This window comes from Pyrgilauda ruficollis, unplaced genomic scaffold, assembly GCF_017590135.1.
Source record: "Pyrgilauda ruficollis isolate IOZ18807 unplaced genomic scaffold, ASM1759013v1 scaffold39, whole genome shotgun sequence".
Lineage (NCBI taxonomy): Eukaryota > Metazoa > Chordata > Aves > Passeriformes > Passeridae > Pyrgilauda > Pyrgilauda ruficollis.
Window position 1 is genome coordinate 6,169,163 of NW_024525378.1, and position 27,688 is coordinate 6,196,850.

At 43.5% G+C, this 27,688-nt stretch overlaps 1 protein-coding gene across 1 annotated transcript in view; it reads right to left on the minus strand.

Moving 5' to 3' along the window:
• Positions 1–4,330: 4,330 nt before the first annotated feature.
• Positions 4,331–27,688, minus strand: part of VPS13D (vacuolar protein sorting 13 homolog D) — a 98,384-nt gene continuing 75,026 nt past the window's right edge. Inside the window, exons 66-69 of the mRNA XM_041476562.1 lie at positions 26,060–26,255; positions 9,782–9,913; positions 6,002–6,242; positions 4,331–5,331 (exon numbers count right to left, since the gene is read on the minus strand). Coding sequence (XP_041332496.1) covers positions 5,200–5,331; positions 6,002–6,242; positions 9,782–9,913; positions 26,060–26,255 — 701 coding nt within the window. The 3' untranslated portion in view covers positions 4,331–5,199. The remainder of the gene's footprint in view (positions 5,332–6,001; positions 6,243–9,781; positions 9,914–26,059; positions 26,256–27,688) is intronic.

Here is a 27,688-nt window from a genome sequence, read left to right on the forward strand (position 1 = left end):
GAGAGGGCTCCAGGGAGACCTTAGAGCCCCTTCCATTGTTTCAAGAGGCCTTTCTGGAAAGATGGGGATAAACCTTTCAGCAGGGCCTGCAGCTCTAGGAGAAGGGAAAGTGGTCTGAAAGTGGAGGAGAGTAGGCTCAGACCAGATATAAGGAAGAGAATTTTGCAATGAAGATGAGGCACAGTCACAGGTTGCCCAGAGCAGTGGTAGATCCATGGAAATATGCAAGTCAAACAATTGTATGACCATAAATAGCATGACTGGAGTCAGCTTTGTACTGAGCCAGGTCAGAAATAATGATTATACACATTTATACACAAAATTCTAGAACATTTGCCTGTCTGAACTAGGGGATAAGGATGTAAGGATGCTGTCTCTGGATAATCCTTTGAAGGATCATGCCAGTGCTATTATACCACAAATAAAGATACCTTCTGGCATAGAAGGTAGTGCTGAATAGAATCTTCACATTTCTGGGATGTTTACCCCAAATACTGTTTCCTTATACTTTGAGATTCAAAGAAATCTAGAAAAAGGATGAAGGGAAGGGCCTAGAACTGCCCAAGGGCAGAGGGGAGACACCAGTGGTGATGCTCCTGCTGCTGGACCGGGGCCTTGCCTTGCCAAAAGAAGGCAAGGAGGGGGGAGTCTGGTCATGAAAATAGTGAGCTACTTGTAAAAATTATTTTATTTTTTCCCCCTCTAATTAAGCCTGCATGCAGGCACAGGTTTTTTGCCGCATCATTATTTTGATACCCAGTGGTTTGTACGGCTGGATATCGACTGTGTGCCAAAGGCCTTGGAGCAGCAGTCCTCAGGAATGGTGAGTCACCCTCCTGGGGCAGAGCAAATGTTTGCTTTTGTGGTGTCTGGAGGGCTGAGGGATAGCTGGTATGATGGATTTCTCCTTTATTTATTCGAATTCCTCTGCAGCTGCAGCATGCAGGGGACTTTTTTTGCTGGCATTATCAGAACCCATTGTTCTGCAGCTCCCATCCACAGCCCTTGTCCTCTGGGTGACCCAGCCATTTATCCAAAATGGAAATGCACATGGAAGCTGTTTACTTGGCCCATGGCCTTTCAGTGCTTTTGAGTCAGCCCAGAGCAGGCCTGAGGTACTGGGCTGCTTTTCCCCAGGCTTTGTGCTGAGCACAGTGGAGAGTCAGGGAGAGAAAAGCCCAAAACCCAAACACACAGCAGCCAGCCCTGTGTGACACTGAGCTGGGTGTAAATTGGGTATCACTGGCACAGGGTGCCCAGAGAAGCTGTGGCTGCCTCAGAACTATCCAAGGACATTTCCAGCCTTGGAAGTGTCCAAGGCCAGGCTGGATGGGGCTTGGAGCAGCCTGGGACAGTGGAAGGTGTCCCTGCCCATGGCAGAGCAAGGATGGGTTGGTCTTTAAGGTCCCTTCCCACCCAAACCAGTCTGGGATTCTGATGCTCTGTTCATCATGAGTGTCCCCAGGCCCTGAGCAGTGCTGACCCCTCTAAGGGAACTGCAGTTTGCACCCACAGCATTTGTATTTCTGGCCAAAAATGTGCTGTGCTTCTACTAAGCAAAACAATATGCCTGTTTTCCCCCCGGTGTTTGTCAGTGGTTAATGAGTAACCTTTCCTCTCTGGCAGGAATCCTTGTCAGATTCTGCCCTCTCCTGCACCCAAGGCATGAGCAGGGCTGGTCACAGACCCAGCTGGGGCTGAGTTTTTCTCCCAATCTCCCATTCCAGAAAATCTGCTCTGGAGAACACAAAAACTCCATGGTTCAGTCAAACTGCTCCCAGTCCTGGTAACAAAGCATTTTCTCAGCCAGGGATGGTTCTGGCAGGGGAAAGCAGATGGGTTTGTGCTGCCCTGAGCCCTCTGTCAGAGCTGTCAGAGCAGCTGGGAGGCCACCAGCAGCTCTAAGAAATGGGCTGCAAGAAAATCAAACCTGTAAGGCAAAGGGATTTGGAAGTGCTTTGTCCCAGTCCTGCATTTGATAAAATTAAGCAACATAATGTGGAGTAAGAGTTAGCTGGCAAGCTGGAATGCTGCAGCAATCCTAACTGGAGTCTGAAGTTCTGGGCAAATTTTATTATATTATTATTGAATTTTTTTTATTTCTGTATTATTTTTTATTTTATTATTTTACTTTATTTATTTACAGAAAATTAAGGTTGTTCTTTCTTTGCAACAACCTTGCCTTTAGGAGGGTGGAACAGAGGAGTTTGGAACACAGCCTTTGCTTTTCAAGAGAATTTTGAAATATATGTACATTTGGGGGTGGGTGTATGTATTTAAAGAAGCAGTACAGATGCAGACACGTGCACAGTGTTATTGTCAGATGAAAATTTGTATAAGTGGATTTTGAGCAACTCTTGACTTAATTCAAATGTGATTTTGCTTTGTTGTTCTTTTTTGGTTTTTTTAATATCTGTGCAGCAACCTGTAATCTAAAGAGAGTATATTCACTGAAACCTGCTTTTTCAGAGTGAGGTACCCAAGGTGAGGTCATTGTGAGCAGCAAATCAAGGTGGGTTCCTCTGAGAAGGAAAACAGAGCAAGTCTGAGAGGATTTGTCAGCCCAGTGGGTTGTGCCCTGGAGGAAGCAGGCTCATACTAAACAGTGCTTTAGAGAGAAAAAGAAGTTTAAAAAAAATATATAGTTGGAACCTGCTTTTTCAGAGTGAGGTACCCAAGGTGAGGTCATTGTGAGCAGCAAATCAAGGTGGGTTCCTCTGAGAAGGAAAACAGAGCAAGTCTGAGAGGATTTGTCAGCCCAGTGGGTTGTGCCCTGGAGGAAGCAGGCTCATACTAAACAGTATGAGAGAAAAAGAAGTTTAAAAAATATATATAGTTGAGCTAAGATGTTACAGAGTATTTTATTGAAGAGAAAATAGATAAATGTTGAAAAGCATCATGCAGTTTAGGAAATGAGATAGTGAAGAGATCAAAAGGTCCCTGTCACTGGGAAATGTCTGGTTATTGCTCTGGTTTGAGATGGGGCCCATTTAGCACTTAGCTTCTCCCCACAAAAATGTAAACACTGCACTGCTCTGGAAAGCAGCCTCTGGGGCTGGAGCTGCTCACATGGATCAGCACACTGAGTTTGTGGGACTGGCAGGAGCAGAGGGGAGGGAAGGGTGTTGCTAACGTTTGCCCCATGCTTCCATCACTGCAGGAGCTGTTGGGAACAGCATCATTCATGATCCAGCAGTGATGGCAAGGAAAAGGGGTTTGGGGGTTTTCACTGTGAACATCCACAGATGCAGGACACTCAGAACTGCAGCCCTGGTTCTGGAGTCTAAAATTTAGTTTCTTTTTTCCAGTTACTTTCATGCCTTGAGCAAGTGGAGGCATTCCCTGTCTCAGGAGAGGGCAGACAAGGGATGAGTCCTGGAGTCAGACCTGGTGACAGGCTGTTTGTGGGGTGGGACAGTGGGGCTGTTCCCAGCAGGGACAGGGTGGACACAGCCCCTGGATTTTTTCACTGGAGTGAAACTGTGGGCCAGGGAAAAGGGTAAGGGAGGAGAGGACAGGAGGAGAGTGCAGGACAGTAAAGGGGAGAAAAGGGAATAAAAGGAGAGCAGAAAAAGGGGGAGGACAGGAAAGAGGAGGGAAGGTGGAAAGGATGGGAAAAGGAAGGACAGGAAAGGATGTGCCAGGGGTAAAGGGGATGAGAGGACTGGGAAAACAGGCAAGGAAAGGGGAGGAGAGTAGAGAAGGAAGACACAGAAAGGTGCCATTTCCATGCTGTGTGGGTCTCTTTACCAGTCAGAGACAGTTCTTCCTTCCTGCCCCTGCTGAGGTGTTATTTCATCTACTCTTTATTACACCTTGAAGCTGGACAGGATTTTTTACACAAACAGCCGAGTTCAGGGCACCCCAAGGGTGCCACTGTTCAGTGACTGCTCTGGTGTTTGCACATCATCTCCTCATGGATGGTTACAGACCCCAAGTGCTCAGCACAGCAGTGAGAACTCCCTGTTCTCCCTCCCCACCTTTAGCAGCCCAGTACTTTACAAGAGCTCAGAAGTGGCTTCATTCTAACCTTCAGCATCAAAATATTCCATGTGTCTTCATGAAAGGACTTTGTCTTCAAATTACTTTGCCTTTTAAAAGGTCTCCTTACACTGAATCAAAAGGTTTATGGAGTCACAGTTTAAAATGTAGGTTACTCAGCAGTTAGTGGAGGGTTGTGTCTTCACACCCAAACCTGGCACCTCCAGGGAGTAAATGTGACACTGAGGGTTCCAGTTCCTCTGGGTCAGGGTGTTTAAGAGCACTCATCCTCCTTCTTCAGTGTGGTCACCGTTAATGAGACAAATACCAATGTGGTGTACAACATCAGGGGGAAAAAAATTGTTGTTTTTATTATTTAGAAGTTTACTTCTCAAGATATTGTGAAGTCCAACAAGCTGATAATCTCCTCTCCCCCACCCTTCCTCCACCTGAGGGAAGGAAAAATCTGAAGTTCAATGTTCAATTTCCAAGACTGCTCACTTCAACTACTTCAAAAACAAGTCAGAAAAGAAGCTTTGAGATGCAGACTGTGAATGTAAAACTGAATCCTCCCTGTATTATTTACCAAAATACAATTTTTTTGTTAAAAAAGAGGCTGACATTTCAGTGCAAGACCAGGTCTCCTGTATTTACCTGTATTAGTGAGTTAAGAGAAAAAAAACAACAAAAAGCCCACCAAACAACCCAACCAATGCCCCCTAATCACAGTGTTAATGCACCCCATTCATGGTGTTAAAGCTCTAAACCACAGGACACCTGTGCTCCAAAAGCTGAAATTAATTCTTGATTTTATTTTTTTAAAGGTTTATCTACATTCCTGTACTGTGAAAATCAGTTTTCTCAAGGAAAAAAAAAGACAGAGAGAGAGAAGGGCTTCTGTCAGGTAGTGCAGTACGACTCAGTAGAGCTCCTTTAATTTCTTTACACAGTAAACAGACTCATATTTATACCAACACCCTCTGCCCATCCTATTTACATGGACACTTGTACATATATACATGTTAGCAAAATACAGGGCTTCTCCCAGACCCAAAGCTGTGTCAGCTACACCTCTGTTATACAATAGTGCTTATAAAAGAAAAGCCACCTCTTTTGTTTTCTCTAAATACTAAAATTATATTTTTCCTGTCTCTAGTCACACAGTCCTGGCTCCAGCCTGGTACTTGCAGCTCTCTCTGGCAGTGAGGAAGTGGATTTTCAAGAGTCCAGCTCGAGTTGCTCTTGATTTTCACTAAGTCTCAGCATCAGCTGCTGCTCATAATAAAGGCTCTTTGCATAGTTGATTTCTTGGGACACCTTTACTGCCAGAGCTTCTGATTTCACTTTCACCTGCAGAAAGAAAGGGGATTTTTCTTAATGTGCTCCTGCTGTCAGCTAAAACAGACTAGATTTTAGATTTGAGGTAAGGGAGAAAGGTTTCAGTGGAGTTTCCTTCCTTCTCAGCACTTAGGTTGGAGCAAGGAAGAAGTGTGAGGGAGCACCAGGTACACACACAGATATTCAAGGGTGAGAGCAGGAACACAGTGCCATATCTGAGGTTGTTTCCTTTGCCTCCCCTCCACCTTTTATCTGGCTGTTCTGTTTGGAATGTGAACTGACTTGGGTCAGGGGTGAGCTTGTAACTGTGCCTGTAAAACAGCCCCTGAGCAACTACTGTAATGGCACAAAACATAAACACTGGTTCCAGCATTAGAGACCTCACAGTAAAAACTTACTACATGTAGGAGAAGATTAAACAGACAGCAAAGTACCCAAGCTGCATTTATGTGGTTAAAAGTTAAAAGCCTTTCACAGGTAAATACATGTTTCTTCCTGTTACTTTTCAGCCTGTGGGAATATTTTAGTGTTTTCCTTTCTTCAGCTTTCTCAGGAGTTTAGGGAGCCACTTCTACAGTCACTGAAACCTGGGCAGCAGCTGTTTCAGTGCTGACAGAACAAGCCTGTGCCTAAAGCACTCTGGTGACAAGGGGACACAAGGGGACAGGGGTGAGCTCCTCACCATGGGCCGCTGCTGCGAGGGGCCGGGCATGGCCAGCCCGCTGCTCGTGTTCACAGCCTTCTTGGTGAGCTGGATGTAGACATTGCCGTGGTCCTTGGACACCAGGCAGTGGTACAGGTCATCATACCTGACCTCCAGGAAAATGCAATCCCTGTCTGTGCAGTCTCCACTCTTCAGGAAATACACGGCCTTGGAGGAGATGAGCACGCAGTAGCTGTCGATGTTCTCTACGGCGATGAAGCTGCAACAAAGGAGAATGTAAAAAGCATTATTAGCTTAAAGTAAAAACAGCAAATGAAGCAGTGTCCTCACCTGTTCTGTGACCTTCAGAAGTCCATCAGAAAATGTAGTAGTGCAGCATGTACAATTCATCTGTATTTAATTTAAACAGTGTAGAAATGGAGCTAATGAAGGACACTCTCACCTATTTATAGAAAGATCATGCTGTAAATCAAATATTAGTGCTGCCTGCCTGGCCACCAGCTTTGGGCATTACAGGTACACATAAAAATGTTCTTTGACAAGGACTTAGGAACAGTAATTTCCTTGCTCTGGAGCACTGCAAGTCCTAATGCTGAAGCTTAATTGCAACTAACTTCAGTTCCAGAGCTGGTACGTGAAAGGTTTGCAGACATTTATGACAAGAGCAATCCTGTAATTCTCCTGTGCTTCTCTGCTCCCCACACCTCCCTGCCTTCAAAACCAAAATCAAGTTGAACCTGCTGCCAGGATCAGTAGCAGAAAAGAGAAATTAGCTGTTTAACAAGGGGTGAGAGGTTAAGCAGCAAGCAGGTTTCCCCAGGGAGATTAGGCTGAGTGATGAATAGGAAGAGGAGAGAAGAGTGAGTTAGGAATATTGAGAGTTATGATGGCTGAAAAGGCTGGTGTGTAAAAGAATAATTGTAAGGTGCACAAGTGAAATGAAAGTTGAACACACAAATGCTTCTCCCCCACTACTGGTTTACTACTGAAATGAACCTCATTAGTGGGGCTTTTAAAAAGCTGAAAAAATCAGCAACTTGAATGTGGAATCATAGCTGAGTAGAGAAGTAGAGTAGTGCTAGAGTAAAAAAGCTCTGCCAACAGCCCCCAGGGTTGACAAGCATCTGTAAAGGAGGATTCTGCTGCTGTCAGGCAGGTTCCCAATTGCTGCCCTCTGAGCCACTGCTCATACAAACCTCCCTGCTGTCCTCACATCCTGCAGAATCCTCCACTGGCTTAGAAATCAGTGACCTTTGTCACTAACTCAGTGTTTCTGGTAAACAGAAAAGCTCCCAAATCTCCAAATGCACCCTTGGCTCTACCAGTTAAATATCACTGCACACAAGCTACTCTGATCTGTAGTTAAATAAACCCAGAGCTATAAAAGGTATGTTAATAGCCAAAAATATGGCAAAAGGTCAGGCCATAGTTTCTTTTTGTGGTAGAAAAGGATAACTCCAGTAATTCTGTATTCCAGTCCTCTCAGAGACACTGCTCTGCACTGAACTTGCCTTTGCCTCTGTGCTGTGTCCCTGCCCTTGCTCCCCTCACACTGGGAAAGGTGCACAGACCAACTCCAACCCAGCCTGTCCCCACACTGTCATGTCAGTGCTGAGAGGGACACAGCCTCATTAAAAAGAGCCTGTAACATGCTTTGCCCAGCTCTAACCTTGGATGAAGCTCCAGGAGGGGATAAAAAACCTGTGTTCCTTTAAGTAAAACAAACTGGAAGAAAAGTGGAGTTTGGCTAGAGGAACCCAGGTGAAATACAACATTAAGAGAGTTCTGGAAATCAGCACCTGCCCTGCAGCTTTCCATCAGAGTTCAAACACTTCAGGCTAAGGTTCTGCCTTTGAAATTAGTTAAATAGGATGGAGAGTGACATTTTTTATGAAGTGTCACAGAAAACTTAATTTAAACCCAGAGCAGGAGTACAGCTGCAGAAGAACAGCCTGATGCCCTGGACAGGCACATCAAACAGGAGTGCTGGAGGGAGGCACCAGATCCAACGGGGTCAGGATGCCAGCAGGGACACCAGGCATCCACGGGAAGAGAAGGGGCACTGACAGCTGCTCCCAAGTCCAGGGGACACACCTGGGCTCTGACCACGGGTTGCGTTTGCTCTGTAAGAGCAACACATGATGCATGTACTTCTCCTTAAAAGACTTTTATTGGTGGCATGTATATATTCTGAGGAATGGAAACAGAGGTCAGTGAGTTAATGGAGAAGCCCAGAAACATTAGCTAATTTGTAGTTCAGGCTCCACATTTTGTTCTAAGTTTGAGTCATGCATCACTACTTTTGCTCTTGCCAACTGTTTCTTTTTTCTCAGTGTCAAGTTCTTAAAATGGGTATTTTTAACCTTTTCAGATATTACTGCAAGATACAATTTTTTTTAAACCCATACATCTACACTATTAAAAATATCTCAAATTAATAAAATGAAAAATTAAATGAAACATGATCCAGTAGAACAAAGTAGAAGCAACCAGATCTCTGGAGAATTTGTGGGGTTCTTAACAACATCAGGAAGTAATTACACAATATTTTCCAGAAGTGAAACAGCGAGCCTAACTGGAAAAAAATGTGGAAACATTTAGTTAGAACAGTAGAGCAAGGTATTAAACCCCCTTTTATGGATTTAACTCTGAAGGAAAATATGCAAATAATCAGGTCTTCAAATGTGTTTCTGATTATGATACTAGGATAAAAGTCAGAGGCATAATTTTGTATTTATTTTCCATGACAAGAAACACTGTGTTCCTGCTGAATGATGTTTCTAATAGCGAGAGTCACAGTGAATGAACAGTGTGACTCGATGACAAAGGCCACTGCACTGCTGTGGGCTACACCAGTGATTTTTTTTGGTCACAAATTGCTCTTTCCAGTCTTCCTGCCTAAGAGCCATCCTGAATAGGCACAAAGATCCTGAAAGGAGATGGAAACAGGATACCCCAAATGTGAACTCACAGGGCAGCAAGTGGCAGATTGCAATCTCGTCCTCAGGCAGAACCTGGAGTGGCACATGGAACCTGCCCAGTGACACTGGTGACACCAAGTGACCCTGCTGAATCTGTACCTCCCTCTGCCAGCTCCACCATCAGCAATTCTGACCTCTGCCTTGGCAGATGCTCTGGTGGGTCCCCTGACACAGCTGATCAGTAACTATGGTGGAGATCGGGCAAGTGATGAATGCTGCATTTAGACCCCAGTCCAACAAACTGATATTCCCCCTGTAGAATCACTGAATAATTTGGGTTGGAAAAGCCCTCTGAGAGCATCAAATCCAACTGTTCCCCCACCACTGCCCAGGCCAACACTAACCCATGTCCCCAAGTGCCACATCCACATGGCTTTTAAATCCCTCCTGGCAACTGCACCACTGTCCTGGGGAGCTGTGCCAGGGCTTTATGACTTTCCATGGATAAATTTACCCCAATATCCAACCTGAACCTCCCCTGGTGCAACTTCAGGCCATTTCCTCTCATCCTGTCCCTTGTCCCTGTTCTGTGGGAGCAGAGCCTGACTGGCTGCACCCTTCTGTCAGGGAGCTGTGGAGAGCCAGGAGGTCCCCCATGAGCCTCCTTTCCTCCAGGCTGAGCTCCCCCACTCAGTGCTCCAGACCCCTCCCCAGTTCCATTCCCTTCCTTGAACACTCCAGCCCCTCAATGTCCTTGCAGTGGTGAGGGCCCAGAACTGAACATGTCTGTGTGTGAAGCAGTTTTAGACACAAAGACATGATGGCAGCAAACAGAACAGAATACTCAGAGTAGCTGTGTAAGTGGCTGTGTACTCACAACTCATCCTGGATGTTGTCAGTCAGTTTGAAGAGCTGCTCCTGTCCCTCTGCTTGGCTCTCCAGGTAGCGGGGCAGGAGCCCCTGGGGTCCCCTGCAGCACCGGGGCTTCCGCACTCGCTCTGCCTTGGTCCTGCAGCAGGAGACACACAGAGATCACCTGGGGAGCCTTTCCTCACACTGACACCTGTCTGCACACACAGCTCTAGTCTTTTTGAGATACAAAGCCTTCAAAAATCCCAGGTCTTCACAAACACGGCATGTAGATCCTGGAAGACTTGGATCTGGAAGATGTGGTGTCTATTTACACATTTCTTTGAGACACAGAACCATACAATAATAGAAATAGAAGAACTTTGGCTACAATGAAGGGGAAAGTAGCAATATTAGTAGGAAGAAGTGACCTAAGCAGTGTATACTCTCTGAAGATTTTGGGATGTATTTATCAGCAGTTTTACTGATTTGACCATTTCTTCTCACTGCTCTAAAGAAAATAAGAGTGCAAAAGCCCAGAGAGAGCTCTCACCAATGGACAGTGCCAGGAGACTGCAAACTCTGTGGTTATGGAAATAGGAACATGCAGTTAAATTAAGACAGAAGTAAAATCCTCATTAATTAGGGTCCCCATAGCAGGGTTTACCATACTTTACCCTTCTGTGTGTCTATTAAAAATGACACTAAGAAGGACACACACTTGTGGGCTGACAGCCATCAGAGGTTGATATTGGCCACAGCACCACAGAACTGCAGGCTCGGTTCCTCCCTTAGCAGAATTTTGTTAAAAAATAATACTCTGAATTCCTTCAAGCTCCTGGAACGCCCTGCCCCTGAAGAATTGTGTTACAGGCTGCCGAGCCCTGCTTCATTCCCTGTCCCTTCCCAGCAGCATCACTCTGGGGCTGCTCATGGTATTTCACAGCTCTTCCAGGCTACTGCTGTTACAAATTTCCCAGCCAAATGCACCATTTTGGATTAGTGCTCTCCCTTCCCATCCTGACTCTGTAAAACCCTGCACAAGGACCTCCAGTCTTTCTGATCCAGGGACAGGAGGAAGGTCCCATGGAGCATTATCTTTGCTTTTGAGCACTCACCTTCTGGGGTCCATGCTCTGCAGATGTTTTCTCTAGAGCCTCATTTCCTTGTCACCTTTCCTCCTCAGCAGCCCTGACTCACACCTGAAGCCTGGGCACCCTTTTAAAATTTGTTTTCCTTCAAGTTTTTGACAACTCTTAATGCAGTGGTTGGAGCTGTGCTATTAGTGCACTATGGCTCTGGAGCAAGTCACCTCTCCTGCCCCTTAAATTCCTTAGATACACACAGGGTTCACCTGCACCAGGTACAGCATTCTTGTCTTTCTAAACCTGCACAAGAGGTGAACAACACATGCCTGCTTTTACCAATTAGAGTTTTACAAAGCAATAAACAAAAGTGTTTGCCTCCACGAATGCAAAATGTTGAGACAAAAGTTCCAGAGAAATTAAAGAATTCCAACCAGTATAATTCACACCTTGCTGCTTGTCCTACTTTGTAACGTCCAAAAGCAGGAAAATGGCAAAAGATCACTAATCAAAGAAGCCCCTGTTGGGTCTTAAACCTCTCTATGGCACCTCCTGACAAGTTCAAAGAGCTACTGCCTGCAGCCTTAGGTGGGTTTTAATTAACAGTGGCTAAGCAATAATGTTTTGCTGAGACTTTCCATCTTGCATTCAGGAAGGCTGGATAACAGGGACAGAGCAGCTGCACCATGCAGTGGGTTTTACATGAACCATCCTTCAGACAAACACTCCCCTGTGCCAGCCTCTCTAATATTCTGTAATTCTGTAATATTCAACAGGCCAGCCTCTCTAATATTCTGTAGTTCCTTGAGAAGAGGGTTCTGAAGCACTGCAAGCAAGACTACCCTAATAGTAGTGGGATAGAACAGGGCCTTTTAATCCCATAGCCACTGTAACCTCAGGGAACACTAGTTTCTAATGTTTGGCTCAAAGCAGGCCAGAGAAAAAGTACCAGTGCTACAAAGGGCACCACAATGAATTTCTGAAAGTTTGGCAATTTCTGAGCCAAGGTTTTATGTTTTGGTTTTGTTTTTTAAATGGAAGAAGCACTTCAGACTATAAGTTCAGTGTTCACTGTGCCCTCCATGCTCAGACACTGATCCTGGTGATAACAGATCATTCCCTTCTTGGTGATAAGGCCAGCAGTTCTCCAACCTGCTGGCCTTATCACCAGTGCCACTGGTGCTGGGCCTAAACTGCATGGATTTAGTCCATCACCCCCTTGGCAAACTGCTTTGTTTGGTCTGCACAGCTAAAAACATTCCACACCACTTGATTTTTTTAATCTAAAAATTTGTTCTACTGTCTCAAGTTACGTTCTGTAAATAATAAGCAACCCTGGTGAAATCCCAAAAGCTGCAGATTTGTCAAGCAGAGCAGGCAGCAGTGCCCACATCTGGGTTCCATTACCCAGGCACTCAGCAGATCTGCTGATTCCTTTTTAATAAGCACACAAAAGCAATACAAGGCAGGAATGCCCTCACGTCTGCCCGGCACAGCAGGGAATGGTGCTGCTGGATGGAGGCACAAAGGGCTGGGAGAGGCTGTTGGGAGGTTGAGACCAACACTGCAGCCCTGCCCTGCTCCCAGCTGAGCACTGGAGCTCTCACTCAGCTGACTCTGCACGCTGGGACCAGTGCATGGCATTAACAGCTTGGCATTTGCTGAGCAGTTCACAGAATCCTTGCAATTCAGCTGGCCGGTTTTAAGCCAGAAGTTTTGTAATCAAACACATCACCAACCTTATGAAGGAAGTGGTCAGACATTAGTGGGGATAATTATTGGCCAACTTAGGTTGAGAAAACTCTCCAAGAGACATCACATGCTTTCCAGAATCACCTGTCCTCGTTTCTTCACTCCATGTTCACCCTATCAGGTACCCACCCCAGCAGGTTCCTACCATCAGGTCTGTAGATCCTGCAGATCATCAGGTCTGCAGATCACAGATCAGGATCTGTGATTCCTGCAGAAGTGCATAAATACACAGTAGTTTTGAAAACAACAACTGTTATTTATCTCTGATGGTCTCTTGGACCTAAGAAGTTTCCCTGAAGTGTACCCTGAGGACCTTGACAAAAACATTAAAAAATAAAATTTAAAAGGCCTCAAACTTTGTATATCAAAAGATGTTGTTCTACTAAAACAAACCATCCCTATTCTAAAATGGTTTAGGAATTATTTACAAATCTGCATCTTTCAGTTTCCTCAGTATCACACCCAGAATAATTATTCATCATAATACAACTTTAAGAAATGTAGCAACTTCTGAGAAAAACCAACATGGACCAAACCCCATGACCAACAGAGTAATCACTGGATTTAATTTAAAATGTGTATCTGGGGGATTTCTCATCTGAGTAAGGGAACAGCAGTGGCAACCACAGATCTGCTCAAAAACCCAGCCTGAGCACGCACACCCCAAATCCTGCACAAACAACAGCTCCAAGTGCAAGGAGATGGAATTCTGGCACCTGGAAGCAGTATTGAATGGACCAGGCTCCTCACAGACCTGACCTGCTGCAGCACCTGCCTGCCAGCCCAGCCCCATGGCCACCCCGGGGCTCCTGGCCATGGGCTCCCTCCCAAGGGATCCTTCAGCCCAAGGGCTCCCCCCAAAACTCTCGAGGAACCATTGCCCTTAGCCAGACCCAGTTCTTGCTGCCAAAACTTCAGCAACTGTCACCAGCAAAGGTCCAGTCTCACCACCTCGTTATCCCAGCCCAGTTAAGGAGTAACTTGCTGTTTCTGGTACAGATAAAATTCAGGGTTTCCATTGTAAACTCTTTTTTTTTAGGTTTGCATAAAATTTAGTGCCTGCTCTGGGCTGTAGCTTGGCATAATGACTTTCAGCCTGGCAACGATTTTTATCCCCTTGAAATCATTATAAAACAATCTTAATTCAAACAAAGGAAAATGGCAGGTAATGTAAGACACAATTCAAAAGCTGCTGGTATTTTCAAGAAATAATAAAATCAAACTATTTCTGGCTCTGAAAAAAGTCTGCTTCCTAAATACAGGGAGTGCTTTGTCTGAGGAGGCTTCAGTGCATTTCAGACATTAAAAGTGACATGATCTGGTAAATTAAGAGAGGAATAACCTTTATCTTCCACCATAAAATACACAACTAAAATACCTGGTACATTTGTTTTGAGTTCCAGACTGACTTGGACCTGCAGCCTTCCATGAGGATCACCATCCCATGCACATGATTTCCATGAAATGCAGAGTGAGGATGGTGCTTGTGCCACAGACATGATGGGAGGACACTGTGCAAAGCACACTTGGCAGTGCCAGAACCAATGAAATGCTGAACAATGTATGCCTTAAAAATTGAGCTGAAAACTCAGCCATCACAGCACGAGAAATTAAAGAATTCCAACCAGTAACTCAATGAGAACTCAGCCATCAGAGCAACAAACTCAATTCTGCAGCCATAGCAGCATTGGATAACAAATGAAAACAAACGTGTGCCACTTGTAATGGGGTCTGTAGTGCACACTGCAGCTCTGCACAGCACTAAAAATCCACTATTTCCACGATTCTTTCCTCACTGATGCACTTAACTTTGCTTCATGTGCTGAACCCATGTGATGAGCAGGAATATTCCCTGAATTCACTGCACAGAAGGGGAGAGACAGCAGGTTTTTGATGTGCCAGTTCTCAGCGCCTGAGAACATTTAATGCCTTGGGCCTAATTTCAGGAAAACATGTGGCAATCTGGATTCCCTGTTCCCTGGTGATCCTACTGGTGCTCTGTTCCACGGGGTCAGTGCAGTTGCCTCCATCCTGTGCTGGATTTTGGGGTGCAGCTCCCAGCAGGCAGGTCACTGATCCCAGAGATCCGGCAGAGCTCTGCCACGGGATTCACTCGCTGCTCCCAGCACAGATGCTGTTAAGGTGTGTTAAAATGCACACATGGTGCAGTCAGTTGAGTGCTGGATTTGGCATCAGAACATCTCAGTTAGATGCAAGAATGTGTAAAATCACGGGCCAGACAGCTCCCTGCTGACTGCAGATCTGAGGAAGCTCATATGCGCCGTTTATTCCAGCAAACGCATGGAATATATTGTGCTTGTTAAACGTGTTCCCAAAACGCTAGTTTCAGGCAGAAACATGCAAATAAATGGTGCCTAGGGTTAAAACCTCCCACTTACAGTTAAATCCCTCCTCTTTGGAGGGATCTCCCAGCTCAGATGCTGCAGACCTTTAGCTGACCCAACATGCCTTTAGGAGAGTACAGCATGCTCAAGGAGCAACTGTTTATCATGGAAGTTGTTCCTGCCAGTTTCTTGGAGATAGAGCTTTTCTCCCCTTTCCCTTTTCTTTTGTACACCAGATAAAAACAAAACTAAGAATTATTCCCTGGGTTTGCAATTGTACATAACCTCATCAGGCTCCAAGTTCAAAAGAAATTTAGGAGATTAATTAAAACACAACTTAATTATGACATCCATATTACAAATCCAGCGCTGGACAAGGTGTATGAGCTTGTACTACAGACAAAGCACTGACACCAGCTGCACTCTGGGCATTAACTTCTGGCACTTGCCCCACCTGTGCCTGTAACAGCTGTGCAGCAAAACTCACGCTTTCTCAAGCACTTTGGTAACATCAAGCTTAAGAAGTTGACAAAACATAACACTGCCATCCCAGCTTCCAATTTCCCCCAGACTCCTCCTTTACTGATTACAGGGATGAAAGCAGCTGTCACCTTAAAGGTTTCTTGTCAAACCAATGTGTTGAAAAATGCTCCCATTCACCTCCTGACTCAATGTAAAATATGGTTCTCAGCAGGGATTTCCTGCAAACACCTGTCTGAGAACAGGAGCTTAGTGAAACCAAAGTGCCCAGGACCATAACACTGCTCAGCCTCAGGGCACTGTGTGAGGGTTTAAAATATGAAACACTGTCTGCAGCAATGCTGCATCTATAGCAAATGGAGCATTGCTTTTATGTCTGTGCCCATGGAATCCCAGACTGGTTTGGGCTGGAAGGGCCCTTAAAGCTCATCCTGTTCCATCCCTGCCATGGATGGAACACTTTCCAATGTCCTTGCCTTGGACTTTCCACTTCCACTTGCCTTGGACACTGCCAGGGATGGGGAGTCACGTTCGTAATGGTCCCATCAATGCTGGTCAAGAAATATCCAGCTGTAGCAAATACAAACATGGTAACTTCAAGTGTAAAATACTTCAATCTAATAGAAATGCTTCCACATTGTATTCCTGCCTTTCTGGGAAAGTAAATCTACTTGGGGGAAAAAAAAACCTAACTAGGGGCCCTGCCCAGCAACAGGACAGTGACTCTGGCTGTGCATGAAGGACTGTGTCAATCAGTTTCTTCTCTTTCCAACCCTCCTTTTATACTTCTCAGTTACTACAACTGGGGCTGCAAGAGGCACAGCAAAGTGCTCTAGCACAAACCTCACCCAGCAAAAAGCTACTCACGAGGTTTGTTTTGATTTTTAAAGTTTGCAGTTGCAAGAACAATTCAGATCAACTGGCTGTACTTACAAAACTGATAAAGAGCATTCCACATGTTAACAGCAACATTAGGTGAAAAAATTATCTATAAAAATACCAGCCACATGCTAAATGAGGTGACATCAAGGCAATAAATAGCTCCATCTGTATGAAAGAGTTTGCAGAACAACCCAGAAGACATCTCAGAACAAAAAAGTAACTATGGATGAAGTAGTGCTGAAATAAAAGTGGGTTGGATTTTTTTTTTCTGGTTAAAAAAAAGATCAGTTTTACATATTTTTCCACGATCACTTTATAAATCTGCTGCACATTAGAAATCAGACGCACATGTACATTTTCCAAGTACAGAAAGCTGAAGGTTTACATTTTAATAGCGAAGTGCCTATTTGTGAATGGCAGCAGTGTATATTACAGGCAGTGTGAGAGGGTTAAACAGGACAGCCTCGACTCTTTATAAACTTTTGCCCTCTGGATATGTACTCATTGGCTGCTGTACAAGACTCGAGCTGTATTACACGCCTTAACGATATGGTTCAACTGTCGGTCAGGCTCGGGGCTGGCGCTGCGCCAGACCGCAATCAATGGGACACAAACCTCCCCCTTTCAGATCATCACGAAGGCTCACATTATCTCCTTTTTGTCGTGCTGGTTAAATTTATGGAGCAGAACCCCGAAGCTGCATTCCTTGGCCTGGGCCGGCCCACGCGGGCCTCCCTTTGTTTGGTACTGTAAGGAGCGTGCTTTGGAGGATTGCGGGGTTGTTAGTTCAGGCACTGACTGTTTGCTCATGACTGAAATGAAAAGAGTTCAGGGGAAGGGCAAAAGGACAGCACAAGTGTAAAACCCCATCCCAGCAGGCCCTGGGCTCCCATCTACCGCTCCGGCCTGGGACTGAACACAAAACCTGATGTTAATGACAAAGGGGGAAGTCTGTCCAGTAACAGGTAAACAGCCCGGCTGCACCTGAGCAGCGCCTCCAGCTCTCCTGCTTTCAGGCAAGCCTGATTACAATTATGTCATTTTTTACATAAATCTGAACCTTGACTAAGCTGTCTTAAAACACTGCTTAAAAGTGGTATTAGTTTTAAAGCAGTGCTGTATCTCTTTGTTTGAAAATATAACCCGTCAGTGCAAACGGCCACACAGTTCAGTATTTCCACCACTTTAAACACTTTAAACACATGGAGTAGCCTCAGAGAACCTGCTATTTATGATGTAACAAGAAATTCTAATAGGACCCAAAATTACTGGACATACAGTATGGAATGAAGATTTTTATTTTATCTAAAATGGGCATTGCCTACATCTTTATACTTGGTCTGAGGATGAAAAAAATCCACCACTGGGTATGCTCAGACTCTCTACTCAAAGCTTTATTCCTGTTGTAAATAAAGGGCACTTCTTGATCCCACTCCTGTCACCATTCTCATTCCAAATCCAAAACACAGCACTATAATAGCTACCAAAAAAAAAAATTAAAAAAAAGCTCTATCCTAGCTAAAACCAGGGCAAGATCACACAGCACTATAATAGCTACCAAAAAAAAACAAAACAAAAAAAAACAACTCTATCCTAACTAAAACCAGGGCAAGATCACTTGGATCAACTAAGGATGTAAGAAACCTCTTGTGTGATCTCAACATGAAACTACTGTCTGCAGTGCCTTCAATCCAGACCCAGAGAAACACACAACTGGGGACCCCCCCCCCCTACACACACACCTTCCTGCTATTTTTATGAAGTGAAAATCCTAGAAAAAGGGCCAGAAGAGATGATGAAAACTCCCAGAATGTGTATGAGATGTTTGTCAGTGCTGGGGCCCGAGCCCGACACTGACCACAGCCTCCTGGGCTGTCCTGGTACGTTCCAGCAGACACGGCTGGCTTGAATACAGCCTTTGTTCCTTCCTGCTGGGCAGATGCTCCCAACTCATCCCACCTCATTCTGAGCAGGCAGATCTGTGAACTGGAACTGCAAATACTTTACAGCCCAATCTTTGATGACTTTTTAGTTGGTTCTGCTGATGGTCACGCATGGATATAATTTTTTTCTTTTCCAAAGAGTCTCCAATTCTATTCTAGGAGGCACCAATGCAGACTAATGAAATCTGCAGCTCTCTGGAACTGTTTCCACCCAAGGCAAGTGTTAGACAGAATATACCAAGACAGCAGTATCCTTTAGCAGAGATGCTGTGATCTAAAAATCACACTAATGCCAGAAAACAGGAAACATGCAAAACAGTAAGAAGTGTTCCTTTCTTTGGCCTTTGTGTCCTAGAGCTTTGGATGAAATAGAAGACAGTTAGACAGAACATGCAGGCTCTAGAAATGTAAGTATTTCCAGAAGACATAAAACTTTCTCCCTGTCTAGCTGCATTCGAGTTAACAGCTAAATACTGTGAAGTGGGCACACAGAATAAGAATTCCACTTTGTGAAGCAAATACTTCATGTCACACAAAATTTAAGCAGTAGAATAAATCTGCAGTGAATCCAACACAGGATTTATCTGCTCTTTTCAGAAGGAAGTTCATAATTGCTTCTATTTCTGATGGACTATGCCGGGCCAGCGTTACAGTGTCCTGGATTTAAGTGAATTGGAAAACATTAGTCACCTAGTACAAATGTCTGTGTGCCCCAAGAAACTTTCCCGTGGCCTCCAGAAGTGTTGCACTGGAAAGGGAGCAAGTTCTGACCCACAGTGTTCATTTTCAGCCAGCTCTCCTTTCATACCTGACCAGACTCATAGCACACAATGCATTTCCCTCATTAACTTGCACCTTTTCCAGACCAGTTACTGCACACAGCAACATCAAGCTGAATCTGAACCCAGATTTCTGCACTGAATCCAGCCCAGGCAGCAGCTTAACAGGAGCTAGGCATGGCCCACTGGATGCAGCACCTTTCAGCAGGGATGGAAATGCACCTGTCCTTACTTGGAACATCATGGCACTGGTAAATATTTGGGGGCTGTGGAGGCCACTGCAGTAGGAACTCTGAATTCATTCATCCTTTTGAAATTATTTATTGCTATTAATGAATGGACATCCAAAGAAGAAGACAGTATCACATTTTATGCTCAGGTAACTCCTCAGCATTGCTCATTTCAATGTTTCCTATTTTCACTGTCTGTCCTCCCCTTGCCACACTCCCTTCCAGTACTTCTGTCCCTTGACCAGAGTCTACAAGCATTCAGGGTATCTTTCTGCCCTCAGAGGTTAAGTTTTCCCTAACTTGAGTTTTTCAAACTAATGTTTTAGTGGGAAATCATTCTTACTCACAGAGTAGATGTTGGGATTTAGAATGACAGCCAGTCCCTCACAAAGGCTCCCTGTTTAATGCCAGCAGACATGTCACCACTGGAGAACCCAGTGCCTGCACCGTTTTCTTAAGCCAGGTTTTTGTTCAGTTTAATACATTCTGGCATGGCAAAGCAAAAAGGCTCAAACACAAAAAGTTACGTAGTCATAAAGCTTTAGCCCTCCTTATTGGAATTTAAACCATCTACAGCTTCTTCCTTAAATACAAGGTGCATAAAACCCCAGAAAGACAACGTGAGGGAGCTGAACAGCCTCAGCAACTTAAACCCTTGGGCTTGAAAAAATGTCTTTTTACAAATAGGTAAGGTTGTTTTGTGGTTTTCCTGTCTCAGACCCTGCTACTCCAAGTCTAGCTCATAAGCCCCAGAGACCAATCAAGGTAACATATGTTAAGTGTGAGACCTGTATGATTAAACATTGCCTAATGCAAGCCCATTTTCCCAAAAACCTCCTATTACATAAAAATATTCCTGTAGGTGGATGTGAAAGGAACCACATCTATATGTTAATGTAGGATTATGTTGCTTCTCTAGGTCCCAACACCATGGGTTTTACTTCCATTCCTTACAAACAGTTAAACTGAGTTAAGTTCAGAAAGAGGGACAATGACAACTGACTGCAGACAACTGAGTATTCTAAACATAAATGGTATTTAGTAGTACTGAGCCCTAGGAATAGCCTCCTGGAAACATTATTCAGACATACAGTGGGTATTTGCAATAACAAACAAAATGTGTTAAGAGTTTGGGCACCAATCCCACCCAACCCTCAAAAAAGGAATGGGAGATGTGTCAGGACAGTTTGGATTCTCCAAATCATTGTTGCTGGGCACAAACAATGGACAATGTAGTGTTCTAGAAACTGTGACATTTTTATACATGAGACTCTAGGGTTATTGACTCTGTAACAGAATATGATTGAGCAAACTCAATGTTTTAAAACTCCATCTTGCTTTTACTGTATCCTGTGGGTTACAAAAGAAATCAAATGAAATCTAACTACATGCATGATTTTTTCAGTCATGCATAGCAAATCCTGCTTTGTTGTGAAGAACAGAGCCTGTAGTCCCAATAAATTGTCCTTCAGCTTTTTGTTCCAGGGAGGAGAGCAAAGGGAACAAACTGTGACATGCCCAGCCTGTCAATGCTGGAAGAGGGCACAAAAAAAGGGAAAAGTGACCCCTGTATTTCATTCTCACACAGAGGTACTCAGGCTTGACTTCACTTTATTTCTAAAGTTGTATCACTTTGAAGATTTTATTTTTATTTGTTAAAACACTAAGTTTTATTAGCCACTGTATGAGTACATTGAGTTTCAGAAGCGCAGAAATGTGGGATGGCATCACAGCCCATCCTCAGCTCTCCTGACTCTGGGCACTCCAGAACAGTCACCACAAGCCTCAGCTGCTTGAATTCCTTCCAGAGAGCTTTAAGGGGAAGTTGACTTTCCCCTTAGGAAGAGTGAACATGCAAAGCAATCTTGACAGATTCCACTCCCAGGCAAACATAATCAGTACTTGACTGACAAAAAGCACTACTAGTTTATTGATGCACAGCAAGGGACTTCTGCAAAATAAAATCTGAGTAGAAACAAGAAGAAAACCTAACATATTCTTACAAGAGAGCTGTAGAAAAAAGAACCAACCAGAAGCCAGAAGTGTCTCATGAAGAAAGAAGCACTCCATGAATAGAAAAAGGAACAGAGAACCACTTTCTGTTCATTCTAAAGGGCAGCTTCTAAGACTCACTTAGAAATCATTTTAGGTCTTAGATGGTGGATTATTGTATTTACATAACAATTTTCTCTGACCATTAATGGCTTTCTTATCTCAAACTATTCTTTACTAATAACAGTCTAGTTCATGGACAGAATTCATCAGGATTGGGGAGGTCACAGAGTTATCTACTTCTAGTTTTCACTTTGTGACTCAGAAAGAACACAAACTCGGGCAGCGACAGCCCAAGAATAATCTTAAACTTGCACTGATCTGGCAGAAGCCTGAGAGAAAGCCATAAAGGCAGTTTCCTGCACTACTTGTTAGGTTAGACACACATCTAAATATAAATGTTCTTTACTTGTGCTGCACCAGGACGTAAAACACGTTTCTAGGCAAGAGCTCTCCAAGCATATCCAGAGACATAACAGCTTTCCTGTTTTGAACTGGGCTTTAAAACTTTTGGCAGTGTATGAAAAATATGGAAATAATCAGAACTGTTGTATGTGACACTGGAGTACTTGGAACACATAAAACCCTCTCAATAAAGGTATCGAATCATAGGCATTAACTGTTTATAAATTAGATGTATGCTGTACTTTCACCAACCACCTTATGATCTCTTCTGCATTGAATTTAGAAGTAGTAAGGCATCTTTATGATTAAATAATAAATTTATAAGATTAGCCTTGAAAAAGTCCAGCCTAAAGTCAGATTAAAAAAAAATATTTTCTTGCCTTTTAAAACCAATCAGCTTTGAAACTTTAAGGTCTAAAGCCTCCACCTGTGCCTCAGCCATGCTGGTCTGGCTCCATGTTCCCAACACATGGTGTATGCCAGCTGCAGGAGTTCCAACACAAATCAACACATTTAAAGACAAAAAATTCTCATGTCCATGTAGCCTGATCACAGGAACACGTGCTGCAGACTGTTTCATTCCATTCAAGAATCTGATGAAGTGGATTTGCTGGAATTAGACTACGTATTTTAGGAAAGCAAACAGCCTCAATTAAAATTCTTCATCCCACTCAAACCTAATCCAATGGTTAAAGTCAGGCAGCTGAAATTTAGAGGTTTTTTTTTAAAATTCAACCATGTAATTAGAGAATTGCAAGGGGCCTATAATTTACAGTTACGTATCCTGCTATTTAAATGCAACTTGCAATTAACTGGCTGAGTCAGCTTTGCAGCAGCTCCAGGAACGTGCACAGGGTAAGGTCAAACAGCTCTTGTCACACTCATGAACTCAGTCCTCAGGTGTTCAAAACGACACTGGAGATCAGCTCCTGCCATGCATTTCCAGTCCCATCCATCAGGGAAGGCTGCTGCCGTGTGCTGAGCCTGGAAGAGCCTACCTGGCCCAGCACACTCCAACTGCAGCCAGCAGCTCGGGCTGGGAACAGTTCTCTGATTCCAAACCACACATACTTGAGCAGTTACAAATGCAATGGGGGACAGCAGGACACGGCAGCCCAGAAAACAGACAAACCCTTTGTCCTGTGGGGCTTTTTAAACCCCCAAAAGAACAATTTGGCTCCTTCATTATACAAGCACATAAAACCCACACACCAAACAAAACATGGATGCAAGGTTGCTTACAGATGGAGGTGGCATTTTTTCCCACCTCCCCCCACACCCCTTACACTATCTAAATATTCTCAAGTACATTTATTTAGCTAAAAAAAGTTTTCATCAGACTTTTGTAGACTGGAGAACTGTAGTAACTGAGTAACCTGAGAAAGGTTGGGGCTTTTTTCCCATTTTTCTTTCATCTTGTAAAAGGTTGTTGGGTCAGAAACTTAACAGACTGTGTGCAGACACTAAAATCATTTCACAATACTCATCTGTGACAACAGGATTTCAAAATCGAGGGGAAGCAAAAACATGGTTTAGCTCATCTGTCTTAACCTCTTAACTGACAGTTAACAAGGCAAAGAGAAATATTTCCCAAAGGAAACACAAGCCCAAGATCAGGCTGGCTGGAGATCTTCTTGCCCTCTCTCTCCCAGCTGTTGTCCAGTTTGCAACTGTTGATAACACCTACTGTGTACAGGCTGTCTCTCACAGAACCATGTCAAAACATGAATTTTAAGAATATATGTTTCTTGAAACAAATTACAAGAGACACACAGCTCAACCAAAAATCCAGCTAACAGCATAGACAGGTGTGCTTCTCCCCACCTTCACATAAATCAGACAACCTGCACAAAATTAAGACATGCACAAGTGAAACTCTGAATTTTCTCAGGGATGCAACTTTGATTTCTCATTGAATTTGGTGCATGCAAATACACTTACTAAATTTCAATCCTTGACCTCTTGGTTTTACAAATCAGAGTAAGTCCCAAATATGTAAGACACACATGTACAAACTTCAATTTTTAGAACAAAGCCCACCTAGGGTAATTCTTCAGGCTTCCTGCACCTCACTCACACTTCATCAGACTTATTGTTTACTGAAACCCTGATGTAGACCCTTCAGAATTCCAAGAGTGGCATAATAAAACACAGAAAATGGAAAAGCCAAATGGGAAGACAAAACAAGCAGAAAACCCAACATTTTTCAAACATTTTTCTCCAAGCTTTCTGACAACAAAACCTACTTATGGCTTTCTTTCACTTCAGCACACAGGTCTCATGCACATACAAGAGGACTTCTTGGCCACAAAGAGCACAAAAACTCTTCTCTCAGAGCAGCCCTTTCAGAAATTGGTCCTTTCCCTCTGCCACACTCAGTCAGTGCTAATAAACACTTATTTATTTTAAGCAACACCATCATTACGTTGCTGAGCCCACATTACAACAGGAACTGACCACAGGAAAAAGCCAAAGCATCTGTCCTGATGTGCTGACACCTCACAGCCACAGGAGTATGGGCACATGCACATAAGGGCACACAGCCATCCCCTTTCACAACTGAGAACTTTGCACTGAATAAAAATTAAAACATAGTGGCACTGTATTGATGACAGAACTCTTCAAACCTTTCAATAACTGTTTTTCTACAGCAAAATGGAAGCTGGAGGTAGAGCAGGGAGAACTTCATTTCAACTCTGTGAAGATTCAGTGGTAGAAGTTTAATTTTACTACATACAGCCTTTCTAAAAATTTTGCTTCATCTAATGGTGTAAGTTAATAAGTCAGAAACTTAACAGACTGTGTGCAGACACTAAAATCATTTCACAATACTCATCTGTGACAACAGGATTTCAAAATCGAGGGGAAGCAAAAACATGGTTTAGCTCATCTGTCTTAACCTCTTAACTGACAGTTAACAAGGCAAAGAGAAATATTTCCCAAAGGAAACACAAGCCCAAGATCAGGCTGGCTGGAGATCTTCTTGCCCTCTCTCTCCCAGCTGTTGTCCAGTTTGCAACTGTTGATAACACCTACTGTGTACAGGCTGTCTCTCACAGAACCATGTCAAAACATGAATTTTAAGAATATATGTTTCTTGAAACAAATTACAAGAGACACACAGCTCAACCAAAAATCCAGCTAACAGCATAGACAGGTGTGCTTCTCCCCACCTTCACATAAATCAGACAACCTGCACAAAATTAAGACATGCACAAGTGAAACTCTGAATTTTCTCAGGGATGCAACTTTGATTTCTCATTGAATTTGGTGCATGCAAATACACTTACTAAATTTCAATCCTTGACCTCTTGGTTTTACAAATCAGAGTAAGTCCCAAATATGTAAGACACACATGTACAAACTTCAATTTTTAGAACAAAGCCCACCTAGGGTAATTCTTCAGGCTTCCTGCACCTCACTCACACTTCATCAGACTTATTGTTTACTGAAACCCTGATGTAGACCCTTCAGAATTCCAAGAGTGGCATAATAAAACACAGAAAATGGAAAAGCCAAATGGGAAGACAAAACAAGCAGAAAACCCAACATTTTTCAAACATTTTTCTCCAAGCTTTCTGACAACAAAACCTACTTATGGCTTTCTTTCACTTCAGCACACAGGTCTCATGCACATACATGAGACCACAAAGAGTACAAAAACTTTTCTCTCAGAGCAGCCCTTTCAGAAATTGGTCCTTTCCCTCTGCCACACTCAGTCAGTGCTAATAAACACTTATTTATTTTAAGCAACACCATCATTACGTTGCTGAGCCCACATTACAACAGTAACTGACCACAGGAAAAAGCCAAAGCATCTGTCCTGATGTGCTGACACCTCACAGCCACAGGAGTATGGGCACATGCACATAAGGGCACACAGCCACCTCCTTTCACAACTGAGAACTTTGCACTGAATAAAAATTAAAACATAGTGGCACTATATTGATGACAGAACTCTTCAAACCTTTCAATAACTGTTTTTCTACAGCAAAATGGAAGCTGGAGGTAGAGCAGGGAGAACTTCATTTCAACTCTGTGAAGATTCAGTGGTAGAAGTTTAATTTTACTACATACAGCCTTTCTAAAAATTTTGCTTCATCTAATGGTGTAAGTTAATAATTCCTACTTTATGTTGCAGCTTTTCCAGGCAAATTTCACTCTTGTTAAAGTATCAGCAAATGCCATCTAGTAAACAAAAAGCAAATGGAATGCAATGGGCTGGTAACAGCTCATGTTAACTCTGCTCATTGTTGCTTTGCCTGAGGAAAGATAATCAGTTCAGGAGTTGCAGCAGGCATTAATACACAGTTTTAGAGTATTTTTGATTAGAAATACCAACTGGGGGCTGACCTGGGGCCGCTCAGGGTCGTGGTGTCCCTCAGTGCCTGCGCGGTTTCCGACGCGAAGTCCAGCGCTCCCGCCACGGGCTTGGTGACCGTGCCCACCAGCCCCTTCCCCAGGCCAGATATGAAACCACTGACCCCTCCTTCCGTTTTCACACCTTCCACTGTCGACGTTATAACACTTGTCAGTCCTCCAACAATACCTGGCAAAGACAAGAGCAGCAGAGAAGTCCAGAATTATTGGCTCTAGAGCTTACAGAACCTCATCCAGCTGAGGCTCTCTGCTATTGTATTTGGGGGGATGCCCCAACGAAGGCAGGAATGATGAATCTGACTCCATGTTCTTAGAAGGCTAACTTATTATTTTATGATCCCGTATTATATTAAAGAATACTATACTAACTATACTAAAGAATACAGATACTTAAAGGATACTTACTGAATGCTAAAAAGATAATAATGAAACTTGTGACTCTTTCCAGAGTTCTGACACGGCTTGGCCTTGATTGGCCAAGGGGTCAAAACAATTCACACCAGAATCCAGTGAAACAATCACCTGTGAGCAAACAATCTCCAAAAAAAGAGGAGCAAACAATCTCTGAGCAAAACGGAGGAGAAGCAAATGAGATAAGAATGGTTTTCCTTTTTCTCTGAGGCCTCTCAGCTTCCCAGGGGAAAAATGCTGGGCAAAGGGATTTTTCAGAGAATGTGAATGCAGCACTCTGCCTACATGGTTCATTGTGCATTTAATTTAATACACAAATTTTCAAACTCAATTGCATTAACCAATAACTTTATACTTTATATATGTAGCATACATATGCATATGTACCAAGCATATTAGCCCACAAAAAAATAATTAATCATTAAATATGTGTATTTAAAAGCATTTCAATACTGGTTCACTTCCAGCTGCACTTACACCAAGAGTCCTCATCTATTACACAGGTTAAGTGGTTACTTAGGATGTGACTAAATTCCATCACCACAAAAGCTGGTACAATTTGAGACAGAAAACAACAGAGTGCATTTCTCCACTGGATGAAGTTAATTATTTTAAACTGGCACTTTAAATGTCTTTAAAGTAATTTTAAGTGACTTTAACTGTGATGCTGCTGACAGACATTATTGTGCACATTTCCCTTCCAGAGAACTTCATTGCTGTGAGAAATCAAGCACCTACTGAGGTTTCAAACCATTTGGAACAGTTCACATTATCTGAGAGCACACTTTGGAGATTTCACATCTCCATGATTAAAATATCAGTTTCTAGTGCCCGGGCTCAAGCACTCACCTGCCCAGCTTCCAGCAGCCCAGGGCTCCCCTGAGGTCTGTAAGTCAAGTACAGACCAGGCAGATCTAAACTGCCAAACTCAGGAAGCACAAAGTATTTAAATCTCTCCTCTTGAGTAACTATAGTTTATGATTAAATCCTGTCCTGTTGAAATGTAGTAATTAGCAGTTCCTTTATTTTTAAAAAAAACTGAATGGGAAGCATTTAAAAATGCCACAGACTTAGGACTAGAAGAGTCACACCAATTCCTGGATAATACAATGCAGTGAAGTGTTTTTATAATGGACTTTTCAGCAGAGATTCACATAATTTGGATTTCCTGTGTTTCTACCAATTTGGCAG